General features: G+C 40.3%; 2 protein-coding genes across 5 annotated transcripts in view; one reads left to right on the forward strand and one right to left on the reverse strand.

Annotated features, from left to right (window-relative positions):
- Positions 1 to 10,062, reverse strand: part of LOC111142220 (ubiquitin specific peptidase 37) — an 84,246-nt gene extending 74,184 nt beyond the window's left edge. Inside the window, exons 1-3 of one of the 2 annotated variants that reach the window (XM_022495263.1) lie at positions 9,889 to 10,062; positions 5,161 to 5,301; positions 197 to 420 (exon numbers count right to left, since the gene is read on the reverse strand). In XM_022495263.1, the coding sequence (XP_022350971.1) occupies positions 197 to 352 (156 nt within the window). In that variant the 5' untranslated portion in view covers positions 353 to 420; positions 5,161 to 5,301; positions 9,889 to 10,062. Of the gene's footprint in view, positions 1 to 196; positions 421 to 5,160; positions 5,302 to 9,888 lie in introns of those variants that run through there. The other variant, XM_022495254.1, reaches the window with a different exon arrangement.
- Positions 10,063 to 10,392: 330 nt separating this feature from the next.
- Positions 10,393 to 24,267, forward strand: part of LOC111144409 (CCR4-NOT transcription complex subunit 9) — a 31,535-nt gene continuing 17,660 nt past the window's right edge. For 2 of the 3 annotated variants that reach the window (XM_022498688.1, XM_022498704.1), the window contains exon 1: positions 22,990 to 23,253. In XM_022498688.1, coding sequence (XP_022354396.1) covers positions 23,035 to 23,253 — 219 coding nt within the window. In that variant the 5' untranslated portion in view covers positions 22,990 to 23,034. Of the gene's footprint in view, positions 10,691 to 22,989; positions 23,254 to 24,267 lie in introns of those variants that run through there. The other variant, XM_022498696.1, reaches the window with a different exon arrangement.

Here is a 24,267-nt window from a genome sequence, read left to right on the forward strand (position 1 = left end):
TTCCTGCTCTTTATTTTACACCATCAACGATGCTATTCAAAAATTCATAAAATATGCACACAAAACTTAGTATCCAAGAAATAAGAAGAAACGTTAATCTAGGAGGAGGGTTACCATTACACTTACTATGGTACAGAGAAAGTATTCACTAAAGGGTGTGATTCAAGATCTATTCCACATCAAAATACAGTAATACCTGAAATATCCTTGGAATTCCTCCAGTATTGTAGTGAACTACTAGGCTGACTTTATTCTCTTTTTCCACAATTTCAAAGGACCCTTCTTTCCATTTCGTAATTCCAGTCTGCATACTTCGAATTCTGATAGGACCGTGTATCTTCAGAGGAGACATACTTTCTTTAAAAATAAATTGCTTCTAGCCAAATTAAAAAGCAAAAATACACCTTCACCTGACAGATTCTATGGAAGAAAAATAAAATAGTAAGTTAAAATTCACTAAGATAAGAGTGATTAAGAGTTTGAAAGAGCATATAATAAACCATGTTATGTCCTTCTATTTCAATAAACTACTTTTTCTTAAGCATTCTTAAAGGCCTTGATTAGCTGATAGGCACAAAAAAGACAACTAAATTATCACAAACATCAGTGACTAAATCCACCCACCTTTCTTTCTTCTCTACATGTTCCCTTCTTTGCATATGTCCAGTATCTATGCCCTAACAGTGCTTAAATTTTGCATTTTGCACTATCAATTACCAGATTGGTGCCACAAAGGCATGTCAATCAGGAAAACAAAAGATTCCACAAAGATTCCAAAGTGATTGCCCACAGCAGTATAACTAAATTTTATCTTCCTTCATGAATGCTGAAGGGTCTTGAATTTCAAATGTAAGTTAAAAAATATTTTCAGTCAGCTGACTCCATTTCTTAGAATGGAGTTCCTTTCAAAATACCAAAATCGTATCACAAAACAATTCCTTCCACCAGGCAGTAGGATAAGCATATCCACACGTATTGAAAACACTAAGTGAATAAAAAAAATTTAAGAATAATCAAATTAGTTTAACTTCCAGAATTATATTGAGAAAGTAATTTATTCTCTAGGCGAAACAAACAAACAAAACTCTCTTCCTAAGAACCAACCTAGCACTTATGCTTAATATTACCATAAAGTGGAAAGAATCTTTACCAATTTTATCTTTGACAAATACTCAAATTTCTGAATGAACTTCTAAATACTTAAAAATTACTTACAGCAATAAAAAATATCTAAGACCTTCAAACTAGCTTACCAAATATCAGCAAGTAAATACAACTATAATAGCAAAGAACATTAAGTAGTATTATGTATATACATAAACATATGCACAATCATCTAAAATTATTAAGACATTTTATTTATACTCTTTCCAACTCTCTAAAAACAATGCTAATACAGGGGTGCCTGGGTGGCTCAGTCAGTTGCGTGTCTGCCTCTGGCTCCAATCATGATCCCAGGGACCTGGGATTGAGCCCCTGCATAGCTGTTGAGCTCGAGCTCCCTGCTCAGTGGAGAGCCTGCTTCTCCCCGAACCCACGCCCCCTCCCTGCCATCCCCTCCTCAAATAAGTAAAATCTTTAAAAAAAAATTTTTTTTAAACATTGCTAATACAGACTCTTGCTTATAATTTAAGAAATTAAAAATCATCATACTTTGCCTATCCCTGAACAACTAGAAAAGCTTAAAAAAAGTAGTATACAAAAGAAAAACACAGGAGACCTAGCTATTAGGAGATAGCTGTCCCTAATTTATAACTTCCCTTTCTAACTATTAGTCTTCTCAACTGTAAATAGGAATAGAAAATGCCATAGTGTTGCATAACTAAATGAAATAACACACATTTGGCACCCAACAGATAAAAGCTTTAATATGAATGAAATCAGTATTCACTTTCTGAATTTATTCTTTGCCTGCAACACCTTTCTCTAAAGACCTCCAATAAATAAGCTGTTAACAGGGGGTCAAACTCAACTGCCTAGAAGGGCCATGCAGGTGACATGACTGAAGTAGGCAAACCATAAAAACTACTAGTGAAATCTAACTAATTTTACCAGGTAGAATTAGTCAACTCAGTTATTGCCACATCAGCAAACTTTTCAAGAACATGAATTCCAAATATTTATACAAAACTTCCCATTTAAAATTGTGGGCAATGATTTCAAATTTATTTTTATAAAAGCTACAAATCAAACAAAACCCCTATACACAGGATACAGCCTGGGGCCCCCTAGTTTGAGGCCTCTAGGTACTGTAATATCAAATAACTGGGAGTAAAATTTTAAAAAAGATGTGAAAACACTTTGAATAGTTAAAAGATGTTATGCATTTTAAGTCCTCCATGACTATTCACTTATATCATCAAATTTCTTGAATGCCTACTTTGGCCAGATTTAGATAGGATAATTTGCTAGGTATATAAATCCATCAAAGTAACAAAGTCCACTACTATTTAAAGACATGTTAACACGGCACTGCTCAAACTAGTAACTACAGAATTTGGACCAGCGATGCGTGTTTATAATACTTTTTTTGCAATCAATAATTTGGTGCTTCATTGTCTGGATGTGACCTTAGACTTCTTTCCACTCTGCTCTCAACACTGTCAAGAATATGTTACCCTTCTCCTACCCCAGTTGTCCATCCAGAAACATAGGAGTTAACTCCGATTTCTCTTGATGATTACTGGTATTGAATTGGAAATGGAAGATCACGGTAGAGTCCTGTCAATTCTACCTCCATACACCTTTCAGACATCTTTATTATAATGAACTGTAGATCAAATCACATCACTCTCCTCCTTAATATCATTCAACAGTTCTCCACTGCCCTCATAAATAAACAATAAAATCTAGACTCAATAAAATCATGACATAAACACCCTTTATGATCAGGGCCTACTTACCTCTCTATCCCCCACAAGCCCTCCAAAGCCAGCTATCTGAACTATGTAATTGCCCCCCAAAAGCCTTAATGTTCTCATACCACCATACTTTTGCATGCACTATGGTTTACCTCTGAAGAATTTGTATGGACTCTCCCCATCCCCCCAAAAACCCCTGTGATTTCTTCTCTTGGCTATAAAATCAAGGCTCAGCTTAGATGTTCTCTTCTTTAAGAAGCCTTTCCTAGCTACCTTTCCCTTTTTCTCTCAATCCCATATTCACACTGAGACTATTTCAAGCTTCTGTATTCTCCTGCTGTACCCTGTGCTTGCTTCCAGTATAACATTGTATCATAAACTGTTTACTTCTTTGTCTCTATCTACACTTTGCTATTTGAAGACAGTGAATATATTCTTTAAACTCTGAGTCCCCATTATGGCAGTGTCTGACACACAAGAAACAAACTTATTATTCAAGAATAATGAAATCAGTACTATCAATTCTATTCAATTTACTGTTAAAATACACAAGAGCAGATACTGAAGCCATAAATCCCTCTTAAATGGCCAATACAGGGTTATATTTACTAAACTCTTTATAAAAGTACCACTAGGCACTGTAATTCATATAACTCATGTTTTGAACACTGCATCTAAACTTTTCTACTAAATGCAAAGCTGTCTTCATATCTTTTTTTTTTTTAAAGATTTTATTTATTTATTTGACAGAGAGAGATCATAAGTAGGCAGAGAGGCAGGCAGAGAGAGAGAGAAGGAAGCAGGCTCCTTGCCAAGCAGAGAGCCCGATGTGGGGCTCGATCCCAGGACCCTGAGATCATGACCTGAGCCGAAAGCAGAGGCTTAACCCACTGAGCCACCCAGGTGCCCCTGCTGTCTTCATATCTTAATCAAAATTCAGTAAGAGAGGGGCTCGGTCAGTTAAGCATCTATCTGCCTTCAGCTCAGGTCATGATCCCAGAGTCCTGGGATGGAGTCCCACACTGGGCTCCCTGCTCAGTGGGGAGACTGCTTCTCCCTCTCCCTCTGCTGCTCCCTCTGCTTGTGCTCTCTCTTGCTCTGTCAAATAAATAATAAAATCTTTAAAAAAAAAATTCAATGAGACAAAAATCATTTGTGGAAAAACGAGAATTAATATGCAGTTACAGAATGCATTAAAGCAAAAACATTAGTAAACCTGCTTAAACTGGGATTCATACTATTCATTGCTCAATGAAGAAACTCCATTTTAAGAGTTCTGCCAAATTCCCTCACCTTTCCTGAAATGTCATTAGGGGTGAGGGTACCAATTAAAAGAGAAAACAAAACCCCATTACCTTAGTGTTTTCTTTATAGACCAAAAGTAAGTAAAGGTCAATGACCTTAAATTCCTCTAACAAAACATATTTTCAAAAATTATATTATTCAACAAAATTGGAGGTGAAGATTTCCAAGTTCACTAAAGCACATGAGAAAAAACTTTATTGCTTACTTCTGTTTCTATATATAATTTCTCTGTACAATTCTCAAAACATTTTGATGCAAAGATTTAAGTATATGAAATTTTACTTCAGATACTGAACACTTCCTTGACCATTTCTACTAGCAACCGTTCTTTCCTCTAAGGAAAAAAAGAAGACCCTAAAAGGTACAGGACATAAAATTTGTAGAACCAACAAAACTTTTTCTTAATCCCTTAATGTAGTCCATTCCTGGCTCTTGCACTAAATGAATTAACTATATCTACTTTTATACATTCATTATACTATCAAGGTTTGCCCTATTCTATTAAGAGAAAAAACAAACAAACAAACAAAACTAAGTTTCTTTTTCAGTATGCAGCATGATCCAGTAGTAACAGTTAAACTTTCTATGAACCTAGGCCAATGAGAAGGTTTCTTTGAACTCTATGATGCTAATTCCATATCAAAGCAACATTACTAAGACAAGGTGTAACAAGATCAAATTATTCTTTAAGTAGGTCCAGATAGAGTCCTCTTTCCCTAACTTTTCTCACAATTATTAGAATTACTGTTTAACTCTGAGCATTCTATGAAAGCTCAATCAATAATATTGACAAAAATGTTTCCGTACCCTGTACGGTTATTTAAATGCACATATTTTAAGTACTACTCTGAAAACATCCTTATGTATGGGGTGTTCTGTGGTAGACCAAACATGCTAAAATAAAACCATTACTACAAAATAGAAGAAAGAACTGTTAATTCTCGCCAATTTGCATACTCTTGGAAACATACATCCAAATAAAAACATTACTTACTTTTCAGTGACTTTTACTGAAAAACCCTATGTAATAACAATTCACCTTTATTCTGATCCTTGTGCCAAAGGCAATGCACTCTTCTTGGGGAACTACTCATATTTTGCAGCTATGCCAGTTCTCCGGAAGCCATCAACTCAGCTAAAGAAAATATAAGTGTGCCTTTTTAAAAGAATCCAATTTACCAAAATTAAAATTAAAAAAAAAATCAATCATTTTATACAACAAAGATGAACTCTTCTTGATTATTTAAAAACTACAAGCTACCTTACTAAAAACATTTAAAATATAATGCTTAAGATACACACATATATACACCATCGACTTTAGGGATTTATCTGCTGTGCAAAATGAGGGACTCCAGGCCTGTACCTTATCCATTTGTGTTCTTGGTGTATTTATCCCTGCTACATTTTGAAACTAAGAGGGCAGTGAAAAAGAGTATATTCTTTGTTGACTTTATAAACATTGTTACATAATGATGTCTTAAGTCTGAAAATACTATTTCCATGATGTGCTGCTACAAATTTCAAAAGGTGAGTAAATTTGGTTTTTACTTTTCTTTATGGGTTTGTTCCTCAAATTGAGGCTCTCTAAGCCTCAACTGTCCCTGAAGTTCTAACCAAACATCTTTCACTGCCCTCTTGAATGCTACAATATCAACTTTAAACTCATTTGTTCACTTAGTAAAAAAATGACTGAGCTACTTTAATTTGACAGCACCGTGGAAAGAATACAAATGTGAGGATGATACAGTCCATGCCCTCATTATCAGAGGCTCCCAGACTTCTCTACATTTTCCTTCCACCATCATTCCAGAAAAAAAAAAAAAAGAAAGAAAGAAAAAGAAAAAAGAAAAAAAGAAAAAAAATTAGCATCAGCTTTTCCCTCTTTCTCATTCATCTGAAACCCAGCCTTTTCATAGCTGCTACCCTGATTCGGAAACTCCTCATTTTGCCATCACTCCCACCTAACATTTATTATGCAATTACTGACTAAGCATAGTGTTAAGCATCATGCATGCATTATCTCATTTAATTTTCCCAATAATCTTAAAAGACAGGGATTATTATCTCTATTTCACAGATGAGGAAACGGAGACTTAGATTATCCAGTTATGGATTCATTAAAAGACAAAACTAAGTCTAACACCAGAACCCACATTTTTAACCACTACCACAGTGCATCCTCATCAATGATTTGCAGCAACAATCACTTTCCAGTCTCCATTCTCTCAGGATGTTTCTATCCAATGAATCCTGTGCCCTACAATGCCCTTCTAAAGAACTACTCTCTCTTGGCAAGTAAAGAGTGCACTATTTGTCTCCTTAACTTTCTCCTAAGTGATTGGGGGCGGGGGCAGGAACCTACCTTATTTCTTTTGTACTACAAAAAAATAAGACTTAGTAAGTGCTAACTACTTGTTACTGAAGCCAATTCTCTCCCAAACATTTTTTTAAATTTTATTTTACTATGGTAAAAATATTTAATATGAGATCTATCCTCTTAACAAAACCTTAAGTGTACAATACGATACTGTTAACTAGAGGTACAATGCTGTACAGCATCTCTCTAGAATGTTCTCATCTTGCTTAACTGAAACATTCTCCCTGACTGAAACATTTTTAACGGCTCATCACTACACATAAAATTAACCCAAATGCCTTTCTGTGTTTGGCACTCATACACTTCCTATATTTATTTCCATTTTTCAACACAAATCCTGTTCTATATACACAAATTATTAAATTTTAATACTTTCCACATCCACCAACAATAACTTACTTAAATATGGAACTTTCCTTTATTTTTGGAAATCTCATCCTCACTATGCTCATAGTTTAACCTGTTGGTAAAATATATAAACCACTGTTCTGATTTCTAAGAGCTTTCTTTCCTAAAAAGATCCATAAAACAAACGCAGAGATAAAATTAGTATATGACTAAAAGGGAGAAATCGACCTAGATAAAGTTTATCTTCAATTCAGAGCCTACAATCTGAATGATTTTTATGCCCTAAGCATGAGTAAAATCATCCATAGCTGGAAAACTCTTGGGTTATTCTCTTTTGCATCCTTTAATTTGTCAGAAGAGTGAAAACGTTCTTGTCATCAGATGACATCAATAAACTAGTACTCCAAAAGACATGATGGTTCCTAAAACAAGCTCCAGTTTACTTATTTACTTAACAAATTCTTGAGAAATAAAAATGAAATAGCTACTAGCATATATTCTAATAGGATACATGCTTTAAATAATCACACAATATATAATTACAAGTTCTAAAAAATAATACAAATATAAAGTCGTGACAAGACATTATAATAGAGTACCTGATTTAAGACTCGGTGGGTAGAAGGAAGAGGCAAAGACTAAGCTAGTATTAAAAAATGAGTTAAACAGGGATGGTTGTGCTGGAACAATCAGCATGTGCAAAGGCCCAGTAGTTGGAAAATAACCTGGTGTGACTAATGAAATGAAAAGCAGTTCAGGTAGAGTTTAGTGAGCAAGAAGGGGCTGGAACAAGATAAAGCTAGTGAAGCCGGGAAGAATCAAGTTATGTAGAATCCTGTAGACCACAGTAAGGATTTTGAATTTTATCCTAAATATAATAAACAGTTTAGTGATGGGAAACCCACTGAAGCAGAGAAATAACATGTTATTGTTGAATGGAGAAGTGATTGTTTGGGTTTGGGGAGGAGAGTAAAAGGAGGAAGAATGAAAGAAAATAGGGCAGACGAGAATACTGAAGTGTTGCAGCTTATAATAACAATTACAATAACAATGGTCATTGGCTATTTACTGTGTGCCATGTGCCACTTAATCCTCATAACAATCAAATAAAATGATTATTAGTCCCATTTTTACAGATGAGAATATAAGGAACCAGTGACTAATTAAGTCTGGGTGAAAGATTTGCAGCTTGAGCTCAAAAAGTGATACTGAAGATGTACAGAAATACATTCAGACATACAGATGAGCCTTGAACAACATGGGTTTGAAATGAATGGAGTTACATATACACAATTTTTTTTTCAATAAATCCAGTACTGTAAATGTATTTTCTTTAAGATTTTCTTAACACTTTTGTCTAACTTATTTTATTCTAAGAGTACAACATAAAATATATATAGCATACAGCGTACGTATTAAGGGACTGTTTATGCTACTGGCATTCCAGTTAACAGTAGGCTGTTAGTAGCTAGGTTTGAGGGGAGTCAAAAGTTACATGCGGATTTTCGATTCGAAGGGGTCCATGCCCCTAACCCTTGCGCTATTCAAGGGCCAACTGTGTTGGATATAGAATAAACAGAACTTAAAAATACATGGGATGAAGTAGAAGTCAAGAATGGACTTCAAAAAAAAAAAAAAAAAGAATGGACTTCAAGTTTCTAGCTTATGTTAGTTGATAAATGAATATGCCACTTAATGAAATAGAATACTGAAGGACAAAGAATTTGGGATACAGAGAGAAAAATTAAGACTTTGGTTTTAGATGTATCATATTTGAAATTCCTAAGGAAAAAAAAATCAAGTGGAGATGTCAAGCAGACAACTGAACTGGTTATTTAATATTGAGCTGAAAATAAAGGGAAAAGGCTGGAAATTAAAATTCTTAAGTCTTCAATATACAGGTGGAATTTAAAGCTTAGGACAGAAGAGTAAAAGGTGAACAAGACCCTCACACTAAACCCAGATACTCCATTTCACTTCATCAAACATTTCTCGCCGTGATCATCGATTACTTTGATGTCACCAGGCTTTACAATCCTCATTCAACTTTATCTTTCAACAGAATTCAACACTATTGATTACTTCTTTCATCTCTTTTTACAAAAGACTCGCCCTCCTCTATACAGTTATTAATCACCAAGAATCCCTCCGTGCTCCATCCTGGGTCCGTTTTTTCTAGTACTACACTCTCCTTAGGCAATTTCATCCACATGCATAACTTCACTTACTATCAACATGGCAGAGGATATACACACATTAGTTTATACAGCCTGCCCAAAACTCTCCTCTGAGCTCCAACTGCCCCCTTGACAGCCTGTCTCAAGCATCTTTTCCAGTTAGAGACTTGTTAGATACTGCCTACCCGCCCCTCACAAAAGGCATTTAAATAGAGCCGAAATTTTGAAGACGATTACCACAAAACCACTACAGGCCAACTCTCCAGAACACAGGATTTTATCATCAGTGATCATTTCCTTTCATGGATCATGACCTAAAATAGGTAAACCTGACAACCTGGTCTGATAGCTAGAAGACGCGGAACAACCAAACGCACGACAAAAATACAATTCCTGCGTTTTAGTGATAAATGGTTCGGAAAGGGAAGATGCAGAATGGTCAAGAGTGAACGTCCAAGGCCTGATGGGTGCGCGGCAACGGAAGACACCTGAAGAGACAGTAGGCCTTGCCAAGGGGCGAGTGGCGGACGACGACAGCCCCCAGCGAAAAGGGGCCAGGTTTGGGTTGCGGAGGAAGAGCGTGACAGTAAAGACCAGGTCAAAGGAGAGGGAAAGCCTGGGGGGGAACCCAAGAGGAGTACCTGTGAGGCCCTGGGAGCGTCGTAGGAGTAGGGGTGAGCTAAGCAGCAACGGGGCGAACTCCAGAAGAGTGAACACCGAGTGGGCGGACCGCAAGCGGGGAGGGGGGGCCCCCGGGGGGAGGGGGATCTGGGGAAAACGGCTCAGTTGAGAAGCTCGTCCGCCGGGCGCGCCTTACCTGTACCTGCGAGTCCGGAGCCCGGCACTGGCCTGCCGGAAGCACAGAGTCCGCGCGGAGGGGGAGGAGCCGGGGGTAAGGAAGGAAGGGACACCGGGCACGTAAAAGAGGGGCCGCTCACTCCCCCTAGTCAGGGAGAGCGGCTGATGGCGGGAACTGTGACCACACGCAAACACGCACGCACGCACGCACACTCGACGCGACCAGATGAAGCGCGTGCGCGCAAGCCTACAAACTCCGCCCCTCCTGAGCCTTCGTCCCGCCCCAGGACGGAGCGAAGTCTGGACGAGACAGCTCCGCCCCCGGCGTGCAGTAGTACGCATGCGCACTATCCACTTCGCGCCCTGTGGCCCTCCCACCATTTCCCTCCTACACAGCCCAATCGGGCATGCGCACTACTTGTCCTCCGAGACTGCTCGGCTTTTCCCGCCCTTCACTGGCCTCTGGAGGAGAGTCAGAGTTCACGCCCCTCTTTGGGGATACCTGCTCGCAGCCAGAGGATGCGGGGACTAGTAGGTGGGGGACGTCCTTCTGGCCCAGAATCTTAAGGGGCAAAGGACAGACTTTTGGATTGTAAACTCCGCCGGGAGCTGGGAGGCGGGAAGAGGTGTGTGGGCGGGGTCAGGGGTGAAAGGTCATAGGGCTGCGAAGGGGGCGGAGCGAGCCGGAGGCGGATGGCGGCTGCCGCGGCTCTTCATCTTTGGCGGCAGAGTCACTGAAACGGGGACGCGGCTGCGACGCGTCCGGCAGTGGGAGGAGAGCGGCGGCCGCTCCCAACATGCACAGCCTGGCGACAGCTGCGGTGAGTGACTGGGCGTTCCGGCCTGGGCCCAGACCCCCTCTAGCCCCGAGTTTCGGCCTGCTCTCCCAGGTCCCCGTGTGGGGCCCGGAGTCCAGCTCCTCCTGCCCTCAATCTGCGAGGCCCCGGCCCCCTCCTCGTCGCGCCTTGACTGTGGTGGAGTCGGCCCCCACTTTCCTCTCTGTTGGCTCTCGCGGCCTCCTGCGCCGCGTATCGCGTTCTTTTCCGGCCCCGGGGCCTGGTCCCGCGCCGGAGCGCCTCCCTCGCGGCCGGGACGGGCCATTCATTGATTCATTGCGCTGACCGACGGTTTCAGGGTGCCGGTTGCGTGCTGGGCGCGGGCGGGGATGAAGGGGAATTCCGTGGTCAATCTGACACGGCCCTTGCTCTCGGAACTCACTGCCCGGGCACTTCGCAGTGGGAAGGAAATGGCTTCTAACTTACACCACTTGCTTTACAGGTGGAAAATAGGAGACCGGGAGAAATGAATAATTATCATGCCCGACTTAACGATCCTCTGCGCTTAAAACATTTTTCCCACATCTCATTTTACCAGGGCGATCTCTGGACAAGAAAAATGGATCGTGTAATACACCTGGCTGAACTAATTTTTTGGCTTTCCATTGCATTTAAATAAAATCCAGACTCCTTGCTGTGGCCTACAAGGCCCTCCCTCTACCATACGTACCATACGGTCTTTACCCACGTTTACGGTCTTATGTCACTTGCTCCGTAAGCTCCAGCCACATTGGCCTCCTGCCCATCCCTTATACCTGTGCTTTTACATTCCACTTGCACTTTCCGATCTCTATTCCTGGGACGCTCTTCTTACCATGTACCCCACCCCCCCCAATTGCACACGCACATACACACTCAAGCATATGGGTGTAACTGCCTCTTCTTCCCTGGGGTCTCTTCCTAAATCTTCCTAGAGTAACCTTCCCTGACCACTCTATTTAAAGAAGTTCTGTAACCCCCAACTTTCTTGTTAAAAATATCTTTCTCAGCGCTGATCTCAATTTTGTCATTTTTGTATTCATTTACTTTCTTGTTGACCTAAGGGTAAGGAGGAAGTCCCGGGGTCCTGTTTACATGGTTACCCCAAGTGCCAGGACAGTTCCTGGCACAAAGTAAGGGCACAAACACTTTGCTGGATGAAAAAGTATGTATGAGGGAGATGACTACTGAGAGCTGGATGAAAAAGTATGTATGAGGGAGATGACTACTGAGAGCACACACCCATAATGGGAAAACGAGATCGTATGATTGGAGTGCACTCTTCTGAATACTGGTGGCATTTATCAATTACACTAAGATGAAGTGACTGAAGGGGGTAGTGTACTGACATTGCGTTATCAGGCAAATGACTTAAGTATTAAATAGAGGACCAAGAAAATTGCTTTTACTTTAAATATAGAAAGTGAAAAGGTATGCTGAATATGACCCGACTATAGAATATATTGTCATTTCCAGGGCCAGTGGCATCTCTGCCCCTGTTGCCATGTTTCTAAGTATTTGTAAGTACTCAGAGTGGATACCTTTCCATCTTTCAGTTAGGTGATTGCAACTTCCCCAGCATTTTTGTTTCTTCTCCCAAATTATACATGTAATTTGGGAAGAAACAAGTCAGATGATGAGGTTGCTGAGGGACACCTGGGTGGCTCAGTCAGTTAAGCCTCAGCCTTTGGCTCAGGTGGTGATCTCAGGGTTCTGGAATCCAGTGCTGCATCGGGCTCCCTATTCAGCAAGGAGCCCGCTTCTCCCTCTGCCTGCTGTTCCTCCTGTTTGTGCAGGCGTGTGGGCGCTCACTCTCTCTGACAAATAAAAATCTTTGGGGGTGGGGGGAAGATGAGGTTTCTGCTGGTAGGGGAGGGGCAGTTTACACAAGGGATTCTTCTAATCTTGGCTTGTCTAGTTCCTGGACATCTGATTATATCTTCTCAGGCTTTGATACTAAACTGCTTTTTTCCCCATGACTCTGTAAACTCTATTTCTATTCACTTTCTTTTCTTTTCACTTGTTCCCTAATGCATCTTTTTCTTTCTTTTTTTTTTTTTTTTTTTGATTTATTCATTTATTTTGAAAGAATGGCATGGGGCCAGAGGAGGGCAGGGCAGAGAGAGAGAGAGTCTCAAGCAGACTCCCTGCTGAGTGTGGCGCTCCACCCAGGGCTCAGTCCCACAACCCTGAGATCATGACCTGAAATCAAGAAGTTGGATGTTTAACCGTCTAAACCATGCTGGTGCCCCAACCTAATGCATCTTTTGAATAGCCATTAGAGCTGTGGTTCATTACTTGTGATACATATGCAATACTTGTTTCTTCAATTACATTTACAGTGCTTTACATTGATTTAAAATTTAAGCTTTTAGATAGATTTTCATCTATTAATGCTATTGGGCTCCCGCAGAAGCTCTTAGAAGTTCCTTTGTACCACTCATTCACTAGACTATTTGGTCACTGAGGAAATGGAAGCATAGAAAAGTTGAGCCACCTCTTTCCCAATCCTTCACGCATTCTTATAGACTAAACTGCCTGTATTACTCTGATCTACATAAAGGACAGTAGTGGTGTATATTACTGGAAACTGAGAAGAGTTAATGATAACATGCAACAGTTCCTACAATAATCTAAGTTACTTGAGAAGATTTTTTTTTGTTTAATGATGACAAGTTTTATACTTGTGTGTACCTTTATTTTTCTTTTTTAAAATAACAGGTAAGGGATGCCTGTGTGGCTCAGTCGGTTAAGTGTCTGCCTTTGGCTCAGGTCATGATCCCAACATCCTGGGATCAAGTCCCACACTGGGCTCCCTGCTTAGCGGGGAGCCTGCTTCTCTCTCTACCTGCTGCTCTCTCAATCTCTCTGACAAATAAAAAAAATAAATAAATTTTTAAAAATAAAATAACAGGTAAATCATCACTTCAGCTAGGGAGATAGTACTATCAATGGAGAATGTGATCACGTGAACATAGGATTTTATTCACTAAAGGGAAGAACTAAGAATTTGGCAAGTATCTTAAATTTTGACCCTTGAATAGTATTTTATTAGGCTAGAAATACACAATGTGTGCTTGTCGTACTTTATAGCATACATTTTAATGTTGCCATTATTGCCACCACACAATATTTCTCACATCGGTGAAATAGGGACAGAAATACCATGCAAGATTATCCTAAAGATGAAATAAGAATATCAAAGTACTTGGTAGTTGGCTGGGTATAGTCCTTGTTTATATGACTTGCTCCCATACTTGAGCCTTGGGGCTATAATTCTTGCCTCAACAAAGTAACAAATCACTTTGTTGTGGACCTTGGAGGTTGTTTCAGAGTAGTAGAACTACAAATCTTCCTAAACTATGTAGGTCTTTAATGAATGTTATGCTAGGTGGCTAAAATAGTCAAAGGTAAGCCTTTAAGAGACTCATTGGCTATGCATTTTTAAAAAAATTTCCCAATAGGAGACCCTGGGTGGCTCAGTCGGTTAAGCGTCTGCCTTTGGCTCAGGTCATGATCCCAGTGTCCTGGGATCGAGTCCCGCGTGAGGCTCCCTGCTCCTTGGGGAGCCTGCCTCTTCCTCTCCCTCTTCCTGCCACTCCTCCTGCTTGTTCGTGTGTGCTCGCACTCACTCTCACTCGCTCTCTGTCAAATAATTTCCCCGCTAATTTGCACTGGCAGTTTTAACATCCTTATATACGTGTTTTCCCCTCATTTTCCACCGAACCAGTAGCATCATCAGTACATCTTTTTGTGGGAGCTCTGCCAGACTCCCAGATGCTCTCCTCTTCGGCAAGTAAAAAGAACATTGTGCACTCCGAGGGATCTGATTCATTTTTTTAAAAAAAGATTTATTTATGTGAGAGAAAACAAGCAGGGCAAGGTGCAGAAGGGGAGCGGGGGGAGAAGCAGACTCCCCACCGAGCAGGGGACCCGACGTGGGGCTCAATCCCAGGACCCCAAGACCATGACCTGAACTGAAGGCAGACACTGAACCAACTGAGCCACCCAGGTGCCCCGTGAGGGATCTGATTTAAACACTGTCTCCTCCCGTGTCTTCCGTTGAAGCTTCAAGCAAATTGCCTAACCTTTTTGGTTGTTCATTTCCATTTCTGTAAATTTTTTTTAATTTACTTATTTGAGAGAGAATGAGAGAGAGCATGAGAGGAGAGAAGTCAGTGGGAGAAGCAGACTTCCTCCTGAGCGGGGAGCCTGATGTGGGACTTGATCCCGGGACTTCAGGATCATGACCTGAGTCGAAGTTGCTTGACCAACTGAGCCACCCAGGCACCCCAACATTTCCATTTTTTTTTTTTTCAAAGATTTTATTTATTTATTTGACAGACAGAGACCACAAGTAGGCAGAGAGGCAGGCAGAGAGAGAGAGAGAGGAGAAAGCAGGCTCCCCACTGAGCAGAGAGCCCGATGCGGGGCTCAATCCCAAGACCCTGAGATCATGACCTGAGCCGAAGGCAGAGGCTTTAACCCACTGAGCCACCCAGGCGCCCCCCAGCATTTCCATTTTTAAAAAGATATTTTGAAGAATATTCTGGCCCTTACAAAAATATGAGGATAATGAAGCTAATGTAATATTTCCCTTTGGCATTATTTAGAAAGTGTGTTTTCTTGGATTATCATCATTATGTAGACACCAAAGCTACATGTTGAGTCATTTCCAGACTTAGGAAAATAATTTCTCATTCAGTCTTATGCCATTCCTTCCTTTTTTTTTTTTTTTTAAAGATTTTATTTATTTATTTGACAGAGATCACAAGTAGGCAGAGAGGCAGGCAGAGAGAGAGGGGAGGAAGCAGGCTCCCTGCTGAGCAGAGAGCCCGATGCAGGGCTCGATCCCAGGACCCCGAGATCATGACCTGAGCTGAAGGCAGAGGCCTCAACCCACTGAGCCACCCAGGCGCCCCTGCCATTCCTTCTTTATTTGCTGTCACATATTTATTGGTAGGAAAACCAACAGGTATTTTGGCCCTTGAATATAAAGTTATATTGAGAGATTTGGTTATTTTCTGTTTTAAAAATCAATATCATTTTTTAAATTTACTTGATGGGGGGTATGTCATATTTTGTTCCCATTTATGGATAATGTGGGTCTTTTTTTTAAAGTTCTGAATATCTTGCTTCTTTTCATTTAGAGTCCAGATCTTTCAGAGATAGAAGACCAACTGTCAGTACCCTATGTTTGTGACACTTAGAGTCAACCATTAATGACTGACTTTGGCAAATGTCTTGCCTGTGTTAAGCTTTGTTGAAACAAAAAAGTTACTTGAAATACATTTTTCAGATCCAAACCATTAAACAGAAAAGAGGAGAGTGAGTCCCTCCTAAATTTTGATAATGTAAACATTTTTAAAACATGTCTGTTACAAGGAAAAGGACCACTAACTTTAAGGAGGGTATATCTAAAAATATATAGTTATGTATGACTTCTAATCTTGGAAATAAGCATTGAGGATGATAACTAATAGTACAAATCATACTTCTCATAAATGATTTTCTGGTTTCTGCGTGTTTTTTTTTTTTTAAAGATTTTATTTATTTGACAGAGATCAAAAGCAGGCAGAGAGGCAGGCAGAGAGAGAGGGGGAAGCAGGCTCCCCGCAGAGTAGAGAGCCCGATGCGGGGCTCGATCCCAGGACCCTGGGATCATGACCTGAGCTGAAGGCAGAGGCTTTAACCCACTGAGCCACCCAGGCGCCCCTCTGCGTGTGTTATTGAACCCACTGTTTATCCAAGTCCAACCGTTAATGAGCTGTATTAGAATATTAAACTTAGAGTTCTGTATTAAGTTCTTAAAAAATAATTTTTTCAACTTGGATCATTGTGATTGCAGTCCTGTAGACCATGTAGGGCTCACTGATTGTAGAAAGAGGTAGACAACAGTTCGAATCTAATTCTGCCATATACTCACGGTGTGAATTTGAGTCTGCTAAACCTCCCTGAATCTGTTTGCTCTTGCAATTTTGAGAATAAGGGGAGGTAATAATCCACAGTGATTGGTACATTGACACAAGCAAGGATTTGTTTAATACATGTCACCACCTATAAATAATTTCTAGAAAAGACAGTCAATCTATAGTGGCAGAATGCTTATCCGTGGTTGCCTAGGACTGGGTGTGGGGTTTACTGAAAGAAGTGCTAGAGAACTTTTAAGAACGGTGGAAGAGGTCTATCTCTTGGTTGTGGTGGTGGCTAGTCAAGTGTGTAGATTTCTCAAAATCGAAATATACACATAAAATGGGTATGCTTAAAACTTTATGCAAATTAACCTTGATAAAATTAACTTTTTAAAAAAGATTTTATTTATTTATTTGAGAGGCGGAGAAAGGGGCAGAGGGAGAGGAAGAAGTAGACTCCCCACTGAGCAGGGAGCCCACTGTGGGACTCAGTCCCAGGACTCTGGGATCACAATCTGAGCCAAAGACAGATGCTTAACCAACTGAGCCACCCAGGCGCCCCTAAAATTAACTTTTTAAAAAGATCTCTTAGATTAGTCTCTCAGTCACAACTAAGAGCTAAATAAAATAATTTCCAAGATTTTAAAGCTGCTGGGACTTTAATAATCATAGTTCCCTTATTTTACCAATGATAAAATTGAGGCTTGGGTTAGTAAATGACTTATCCTAGGTCATACAGTTATAGAAATGGCAAAATGTGTTTTGAAACCATTTCTGGCTCCAGTCCAGGGTGTGTTCCACTTACTGTATTTGTGTAGTTACATGTAAACCAGGTCTTTTCTGTTCTTTAACTTAGTAAACAGGTTTTTAATTCTGGATCGTGTATAGGTTTCATAGGGTCTATGAATTCTTTGAAATTATGTGTAAATTTTGTGGAAAAGAAATTATGTGCAAAACCATTTACGCTGGGGCACCTGGTGGCTCAGTGGGTTAATTTAAGCCTCTGCCTTCCACTCAGGTCATGATCCCAGGGTCCTAGGATCGAGCCCCACATTGAGCTCTCTGTCTGTGCCTACTTGTGATCTCTGCCAAATAAATAAATCAATAAAATCTTTAAAAAAAAAAAAAACAAAACCATTTGCGCTTGTCTGATTCAAGAAGTGTTAACCTCTGTTCTTGTGGTATTATCCTGTTATTTTTAATATGTTTAAGTTAAATAGTCTCCAATAGAGAATTCATAGATGAATTGCTTATCAGCCACTGAGCAGTTTGTGCTACTAGTTGTGGAGTTCCATATCAGCCACAGTCTCAGAAAGTATTAGTAAATCATAAGTTAAAAGAATTTTAGCAATTGGCTTAGGAATCTTTAGAGGTGATCTTTAAATAGAGAATGGGAGGAGGAGGAAACCTGCCATGGTTTACTCATAGTTTCATCAGTTATAAAATGAGGATAACAACCATGTTATTCTGACCATTAGATGAAACCATGTTTTTAAAAGTGTACCTGGATGCCTGGGTGGCTCAGTCAGTTAAGTGTCTGACTCTTGGTTTTGGCTCAGGTCATGATAGGGTTGTGAGATCAAGCCCTGCATTGGGCTCCACATTGGGTATGTGAATTGTCACCCTTAGGGTGCCTGGGTGGCTCAGTCAGTTAAGCATATGTCTTTGGCTCAGGTCGTGATCCCAGGGTCCTGGGATCGAGCCCTTTGTGGGGCTCCTGGCTCATCAGGGAGCCTGCTTCTCCCTCTCCCCCCTGCTCATGCTCGCGCTCTCTCTCTCTCTCAAATAAATAAATAAATCTTTAAAAATAAACACATCTCCCTCTGCCCTGCTCGCGTACACATGCTTTCTCTTTCTCTCTCTCTCAAAAATACATACCTGTGTAAATAAAGTGTACAGTATAGTTCTGTTTCGTCTCTCATTCACCCCACTCCCTCTTTCACTTCTCACACCCTTTTAGGAACACCTCGATTTCTACATTCTCATATTTTTGTGAAAGGTGTGCCTAATGATCCTTGGGATTTCGAAGGAGAGTAGGATACATTTGGGGGTTTTATTACCATGAAGATCTAGTGAGATGCTGGAGTTATGCTTTGGAATTTTATTTAAGGATAATGTCCAAAGTATTTCATCAGTTGTTAATATTAGTACAGGTGACCCTTGAACAAGGTGGGTGTTAGGAGTGCTGACCCCAATCCCTGCACACAGTCAAAAATCTGAACATGCAACTTTTTTTTTTTTTTTAAGATTTTATTTATTTATTTGACAGAGATCACAAGTAGGCAGAGAGGCAGTCAGAGAGAGGGGGGGAAGCAGGCTCCCCGCTGAGCAGAGAGCCCGATGCGGGACTTGATCCCAGGACCCCGAGATCATGACCCGAGCCGAAGGCAGCGGCTCAACCCACTGAGCCACCCAGGCACCCTGAACATGCAACTTTTGACTGCCCCAAAACTTACCTCCTAATCGCCTACTAGTGACTACTAACTTTATTGATAACAGTTAATTAACACCTATTTTGTAGGTTATAAATATTGCATACCCTATTCTTATTAAAGTAGAAGAAAATGTTAAGGCAAATTGTAAGGAAGAGAAAATATACTTAGAGTACTGTACTGTATCGAAGAAATCTGCATATGAGTGGACATGTGCAGTTCAAACCCATGTTCAAGAGTCATCTGTACTTATCAATATGTAACTGAAAATGTAAATATATTTTCCTTTTTTTAATTTTCCAAAATAACTAAACTTCTGCATGTATTATAAAATTACCTGTTGATATATGTGGGGGAGGTGTGCGTGTGTTAGTGTGCGTTAGTGGCTATCACTAGCTGGATTATTCCCATGTGAACCATGATTTGACATAGGGAATTATGTCAAATGGTCTCACTGACTTTCTTATTAAAATGATGATCAGCTATCTTGTAATCTCAATTAAGTTGAGAATTTCTCTTCACCTCAATGGTATCATTCATGGTGCTGATTGTTTTTCAGATTCTGCTGAACTCATAGCAGTGACATTTCAATTTTTGTCTGAGATGTTTACATATTCCCTGTCTCTTGTCTAGGTCACAGGAAATGTTTGTTTGTTTGTTTGTTTGTTTTTTGAAAGTCATCTTTAGATCAGACCTAATCTTTCAGGCAGGTGAGAAGCAACCTTAGCAAAGCAGTTAAGAGAACAGACTCTGTTGCCAGGCTGCCTGGGTTCAAATTTTGACTTTGGCACTTAAGTGTTAAATAAGTTCTCTGTTCCTCAAAAAGTGAGGGTGGTGACAAGTATTTATTTGGGACGGTGCATGACAGAGTAAACACTACATGTTAGCTCCCATTTTTATTTTCAGAAAAAATTGTATTTATTCCATAACAAATTGGTATTCGGTGGGTTTAAACTAAGTCCTGCTATTAAGTTGGGAGCAAAATTCACCAGGGATAATGTAAAGGAGGGTTCTTATCCCAAGTATTTCCTGGCATCAGACTGCCCTCACTGCCTTCCCATTGCTAGAATGGCTACAGAGCCCCTAGCTCTCTTGGAACCAAAGCCCCATGGAAGCTGCAGTTCCTGTAAGTAGCCTCAAAAGTTTGAGTATTTAAAAAAAAAAAAAAAAAAAAAAGTTGGAGTGTTGCTGGCAGCAGGTGGCCATGACCTTAGGTACCCAAATTGTCACCAGGCATTGGCCCTTTAGGGTGTTCACATCACTCCAGGGGCACCATCCCTTTGCTGGAGTCAGGCGGGCTTTGGGAATGGAGTGTGTAGGGGCGGGGCCTGGTGTCCAGTAGCGATGATATGCTGGAGTGGGGGCTACCGGTCCATCCTGCTATTCACCTGGGGCTCCCCAGGGCAGCATGAGGATAGGAATTCCAGATACGAGTCGCAGGCTGGCTCTAGTGGGGGCAATAGAGCTTACTGCTGGTGGTGTCCGGGCAACAGGACTTTAGGGAGAGTTGCATGAGTGTGACTAATCAAGACAGATGCTGTATTGCTGGGGGAGTGTCTGAAGCCCCTTTAGTTACTGGATTGTGGGTCGTCCAAGGGACTGGGCAGGAAACCCAAAGCTAAAATTTTAGCCCTTGTTTCCACTGAGCTTTTAAGGTGATGTAATACTCGAAATAAACATACCCTGTCTTCTGGTGGGAATTACATTTCCAAAAATAATTTTAAGTTGAGGCCCTATGTGGAGCAGCCTGGAAAGTGCACGTGGTGGGTCAGTCCTGCTTTTGCTGTTAGGGGATGGGAAGGACTGCCCTGTTCCTATTGTTGCTGTGGGAGCCTGTGTTTCCTTGAGGAGCATCACTGGAGGAAGCTACAAAGCACCTTCTGACAGATTACTCTAAGGCACTAAGGAAGACTTGAGCTGCATGGTATTTCAGTCCATTTAGCAAAACGCCTTGTGGTTCATTCTTTCAAGCAAGTGAAATGATAAACATTAAGCTAAAAGCTTATCATCAAGCTTCCATTTAGAGAAGGCTGCTGTTCAGCTTGGGTAGAATGATTGTGAGTACACCTCATAGTCTGTCTTAACTTTTGTTCTTCAACAAAGACAGTTGTCCTCTCAGTTCCTCATCTTTCCGTATGGACGATGGTAAGGTTGTCATTCTGTCACACTAAAGTGTGGTGGGAATGTGTAAATGCCATGGGAAGCTGTAGTTCCCATGGCAGTTCAAGAAGGCACTGGAATATGCAACTGCATACTTGGTGAATTGAGCAGGTTAATTCCTCTGAGTGTTAGCTCTCTCATCTACAAGTGTAGTTGCCTTTTTTCTACCAATTCACCCTGTCTACCTATCTATTCTCCTTGGTTGGGGGAATTAAGTGAGAAAATATTGGGCATAGAGCTAGAAATCATGAGTTTGTTAGGACATTAGAACTAGAAATAGCAATGGTAATCATTTTTCTAGTCTATTATCTTATTTTCCAGAAGAGTAATTAAGGAACTTAACCAAGGTCACAAGGCTGTTTGACAAGTATGGAGAATTAAAGAAATGCTCGGGTTTTTTTGGAATGGTGTGATGCTTTAGTACAATAATGAAAGAATGTTCTCTCTGTGGCCCCTACATGAGTAAGTAATGAGTGATTCTCAAAGGGACTGAGTTAGAGTATGTATAAGAATCATTAGAAGGGGAGCATTTCCAAATTACATAGGTTTTCTGCTCCATGGAGGAGGATGCTGGAATTACTGCAGAAGGACCAGCAATGGGTGGAGAGGGTATAAATTGTTTTCTTTCAGGAACTATTATAGGTATATGCTTTAAAAAAGTTTAAGCTATGCAGTAGATTTTATTGTATACAACAAAAAGTAAATTAGGGCACCTGGGTGGCTCAGTTGGTTGAGCTTCCAACTCTTGGTTTTGGCTCAGGTCATGACCTCAGTGTCTTGAGATTGGGTCTTGAGATTAAGCTCTGCATTAGGGTCTTCCTCCAGAGTCAGCTTGGATTCTTCCCCTCTCCCTCCCCCTCTGTTCCCTCCACCCCCCACCCCATGTGCTCACATGCTCTCTTGTGTGCTCTCGCTCTCAAATAAATAAATCTTTTTAAAAAAAAAGTAAATCTCATATATAAATCTCTCAGCAGTAATTACAGTTTTTTGTTGTAGTTACTGTTATGTGTCATTCTAGAAACATTGTATATGAATATATAAGAATACAGTTGTGTATATTAATGGATTATATATAAGGTTCTGTACTTTTTGTGTTTTTTTTATTTTGTATCAGCACATATAGAGCTATTTTTTAAAAAGGCCTACATAGTATTACAAATATAGATGTACCCATACATATTTAAAATTTCCTTTGATAGAAATTTACTGTTTCAAGATTTTGCTTTTAAAACAATGCAGCTGGGACACCTGGGTGGCTCAGTCGGTTAAGCCGCTGCCTTCGGCTCAGGTCATGATCCCAGGGTCCTAGGATCAGAGTCCCACATCGGGCTCCTTGCTCAGCAGGGAGCCTGCTTCTCTCTCTGACTCTGCCTGCTTGTGCTCGGTCTCTCTCTTTTTCTCTGAGAAATAAATAAGTAAAATCTTCAAAACAAAACAATGCAATAGTAAACATCCTGGTGTATCTTCAGTACAGCCCAAGTATACTTGGATAAATTCCTAAACATGGAATTACTAAAGGATGTATGCATTTTAGATTTTATTTTTTAAAGATTTTATTTATTTATTTGACAGAGAGAGCAAGAGCACAAGCAGGGTGAGTGGTAGGCAGCAGGAGAGGGAGAAGCAGGCTCCCCGCAGAGCAAAGGGAGCCCGATGTAGGACTCGATCCCAGAACCCCAGGGTCATGACCTGAGCCAAAGGCAGTTGCTTAACCAACTGAGCCACAGGCACCCTGCATTTTAGATTTTGATCGATTGGCTTAAGTGTATATATTTAGAAAAGCTCTCCTGGTATTTAGAAAAAAATATATTCCTTCTAAAGCGGAGTAAGACTTGGTTTGATTCTAATGAAATTCACATGTTTACTTTCTTGTTTTCACTTAAAGCCTGTGCCTACTGCACTGGCTCAGGTAGATAGAGAAAAAATCTATCAGTGGATCAATGAGCTGTCCAGTCCTGAGACGAGGGAAAACGCTTTGCTGGAGCTGAGTAAGAAGCGAGAATCTGTTCCTGATCTTGCACCCATGCTGTGGCATTCTTTTGGTACTATTGCAGCACTTTTACAGGTGGGTATATATCTGGGAGTTGCAGGTCAGTCCTATTCACCACACTGTCTCTCTGCCTTGGCTCAAATGATTTTGAAGTCTTGAGTAGAATGATTCTTTAAATGTTAGCATTTTAAGAATCTGTTTTAGAAAAGTGTAAGGTGCTTGTTGCAATGCAGGTTAATAGATCTCACCCAAAAGATTTATTTAATCTGAGATTAAAAATCTGTGTTTTTAACAAGCAGCTGCCCCATTCTTAAGTCATTCTGATGCAGGCAGTCTGAGAACCACACTTTGAGAAACACAGCTTTAGGACTACTACAAGACATTTCTAGGTGTCATAGGAGAAAAGGTGGAAGGCAGAGTATAAGAACTGCAGAGTATATTCTGGTGAACAGAAATGTTAAGATATAACAGCTATAGGATTAGAAGTAGGTATGCTTGTACATTAAAGAATAAATCCCTGAAATGTGGTTCTGACTGTAACGGTCATTGGTGAGGAATAAGTTGATACAGTATAATCCTAAAATACCAAGATAATGGCATAATCATCCTTTAAAGTATTGTCTAAAATTCCCAATAATTTTTCAAATCTGTTATGTAAATTTGCATTCAGTTCCTACTTCATGTAGCCAAGAAACTAATCTTTTTAAAATTTATTTTTTATTTTTATTTTTTAAAGATTTTATTTATTTATTTGAGAGACAGAGAGTGAGAGAACATGAGAGGGCAGAGGGTGAGAGGGAGAACAGACTCCCCGCTGAGCAGGGAGCCCAATGTAGGACTCAATACCAGGACTCTGGGATCATGACCTGAGCTGAAGGCAGTCACTTAACCCAGCTAAGCCACCCAGGTGCCTGAAACTAACCTCTTTTTTAACTAAGTATAGTTAGCATACGATGTTCTATTAGTTTCAGGTGTTCAACATAATGATTCAACAGTTGAACAATTCTGTACTCACTGCTTATCACAATAGGTATATTCTTAATCCCCAAAACTAATCTTTTTTATAGGAACATTTTCAATAACAGTTTT

This window comes from Enhydra lutris, unplaced genomic scaffold, assembly GCF_002288905.1.
Source record: "Enhydra lutris kenyoni isolate GAN:26980312 unplaced genomic scaffold, ASM228890v2 scaffoldscaffold1, whole genome shotgun sequence".
Classification (NCBI taxonomy): domain Eukaryota; kingdom Metazoa; phylum Chordata; class Mammalia; order Carnivora; family Mustelidae; genus Enhydra; species Enhydra lutris.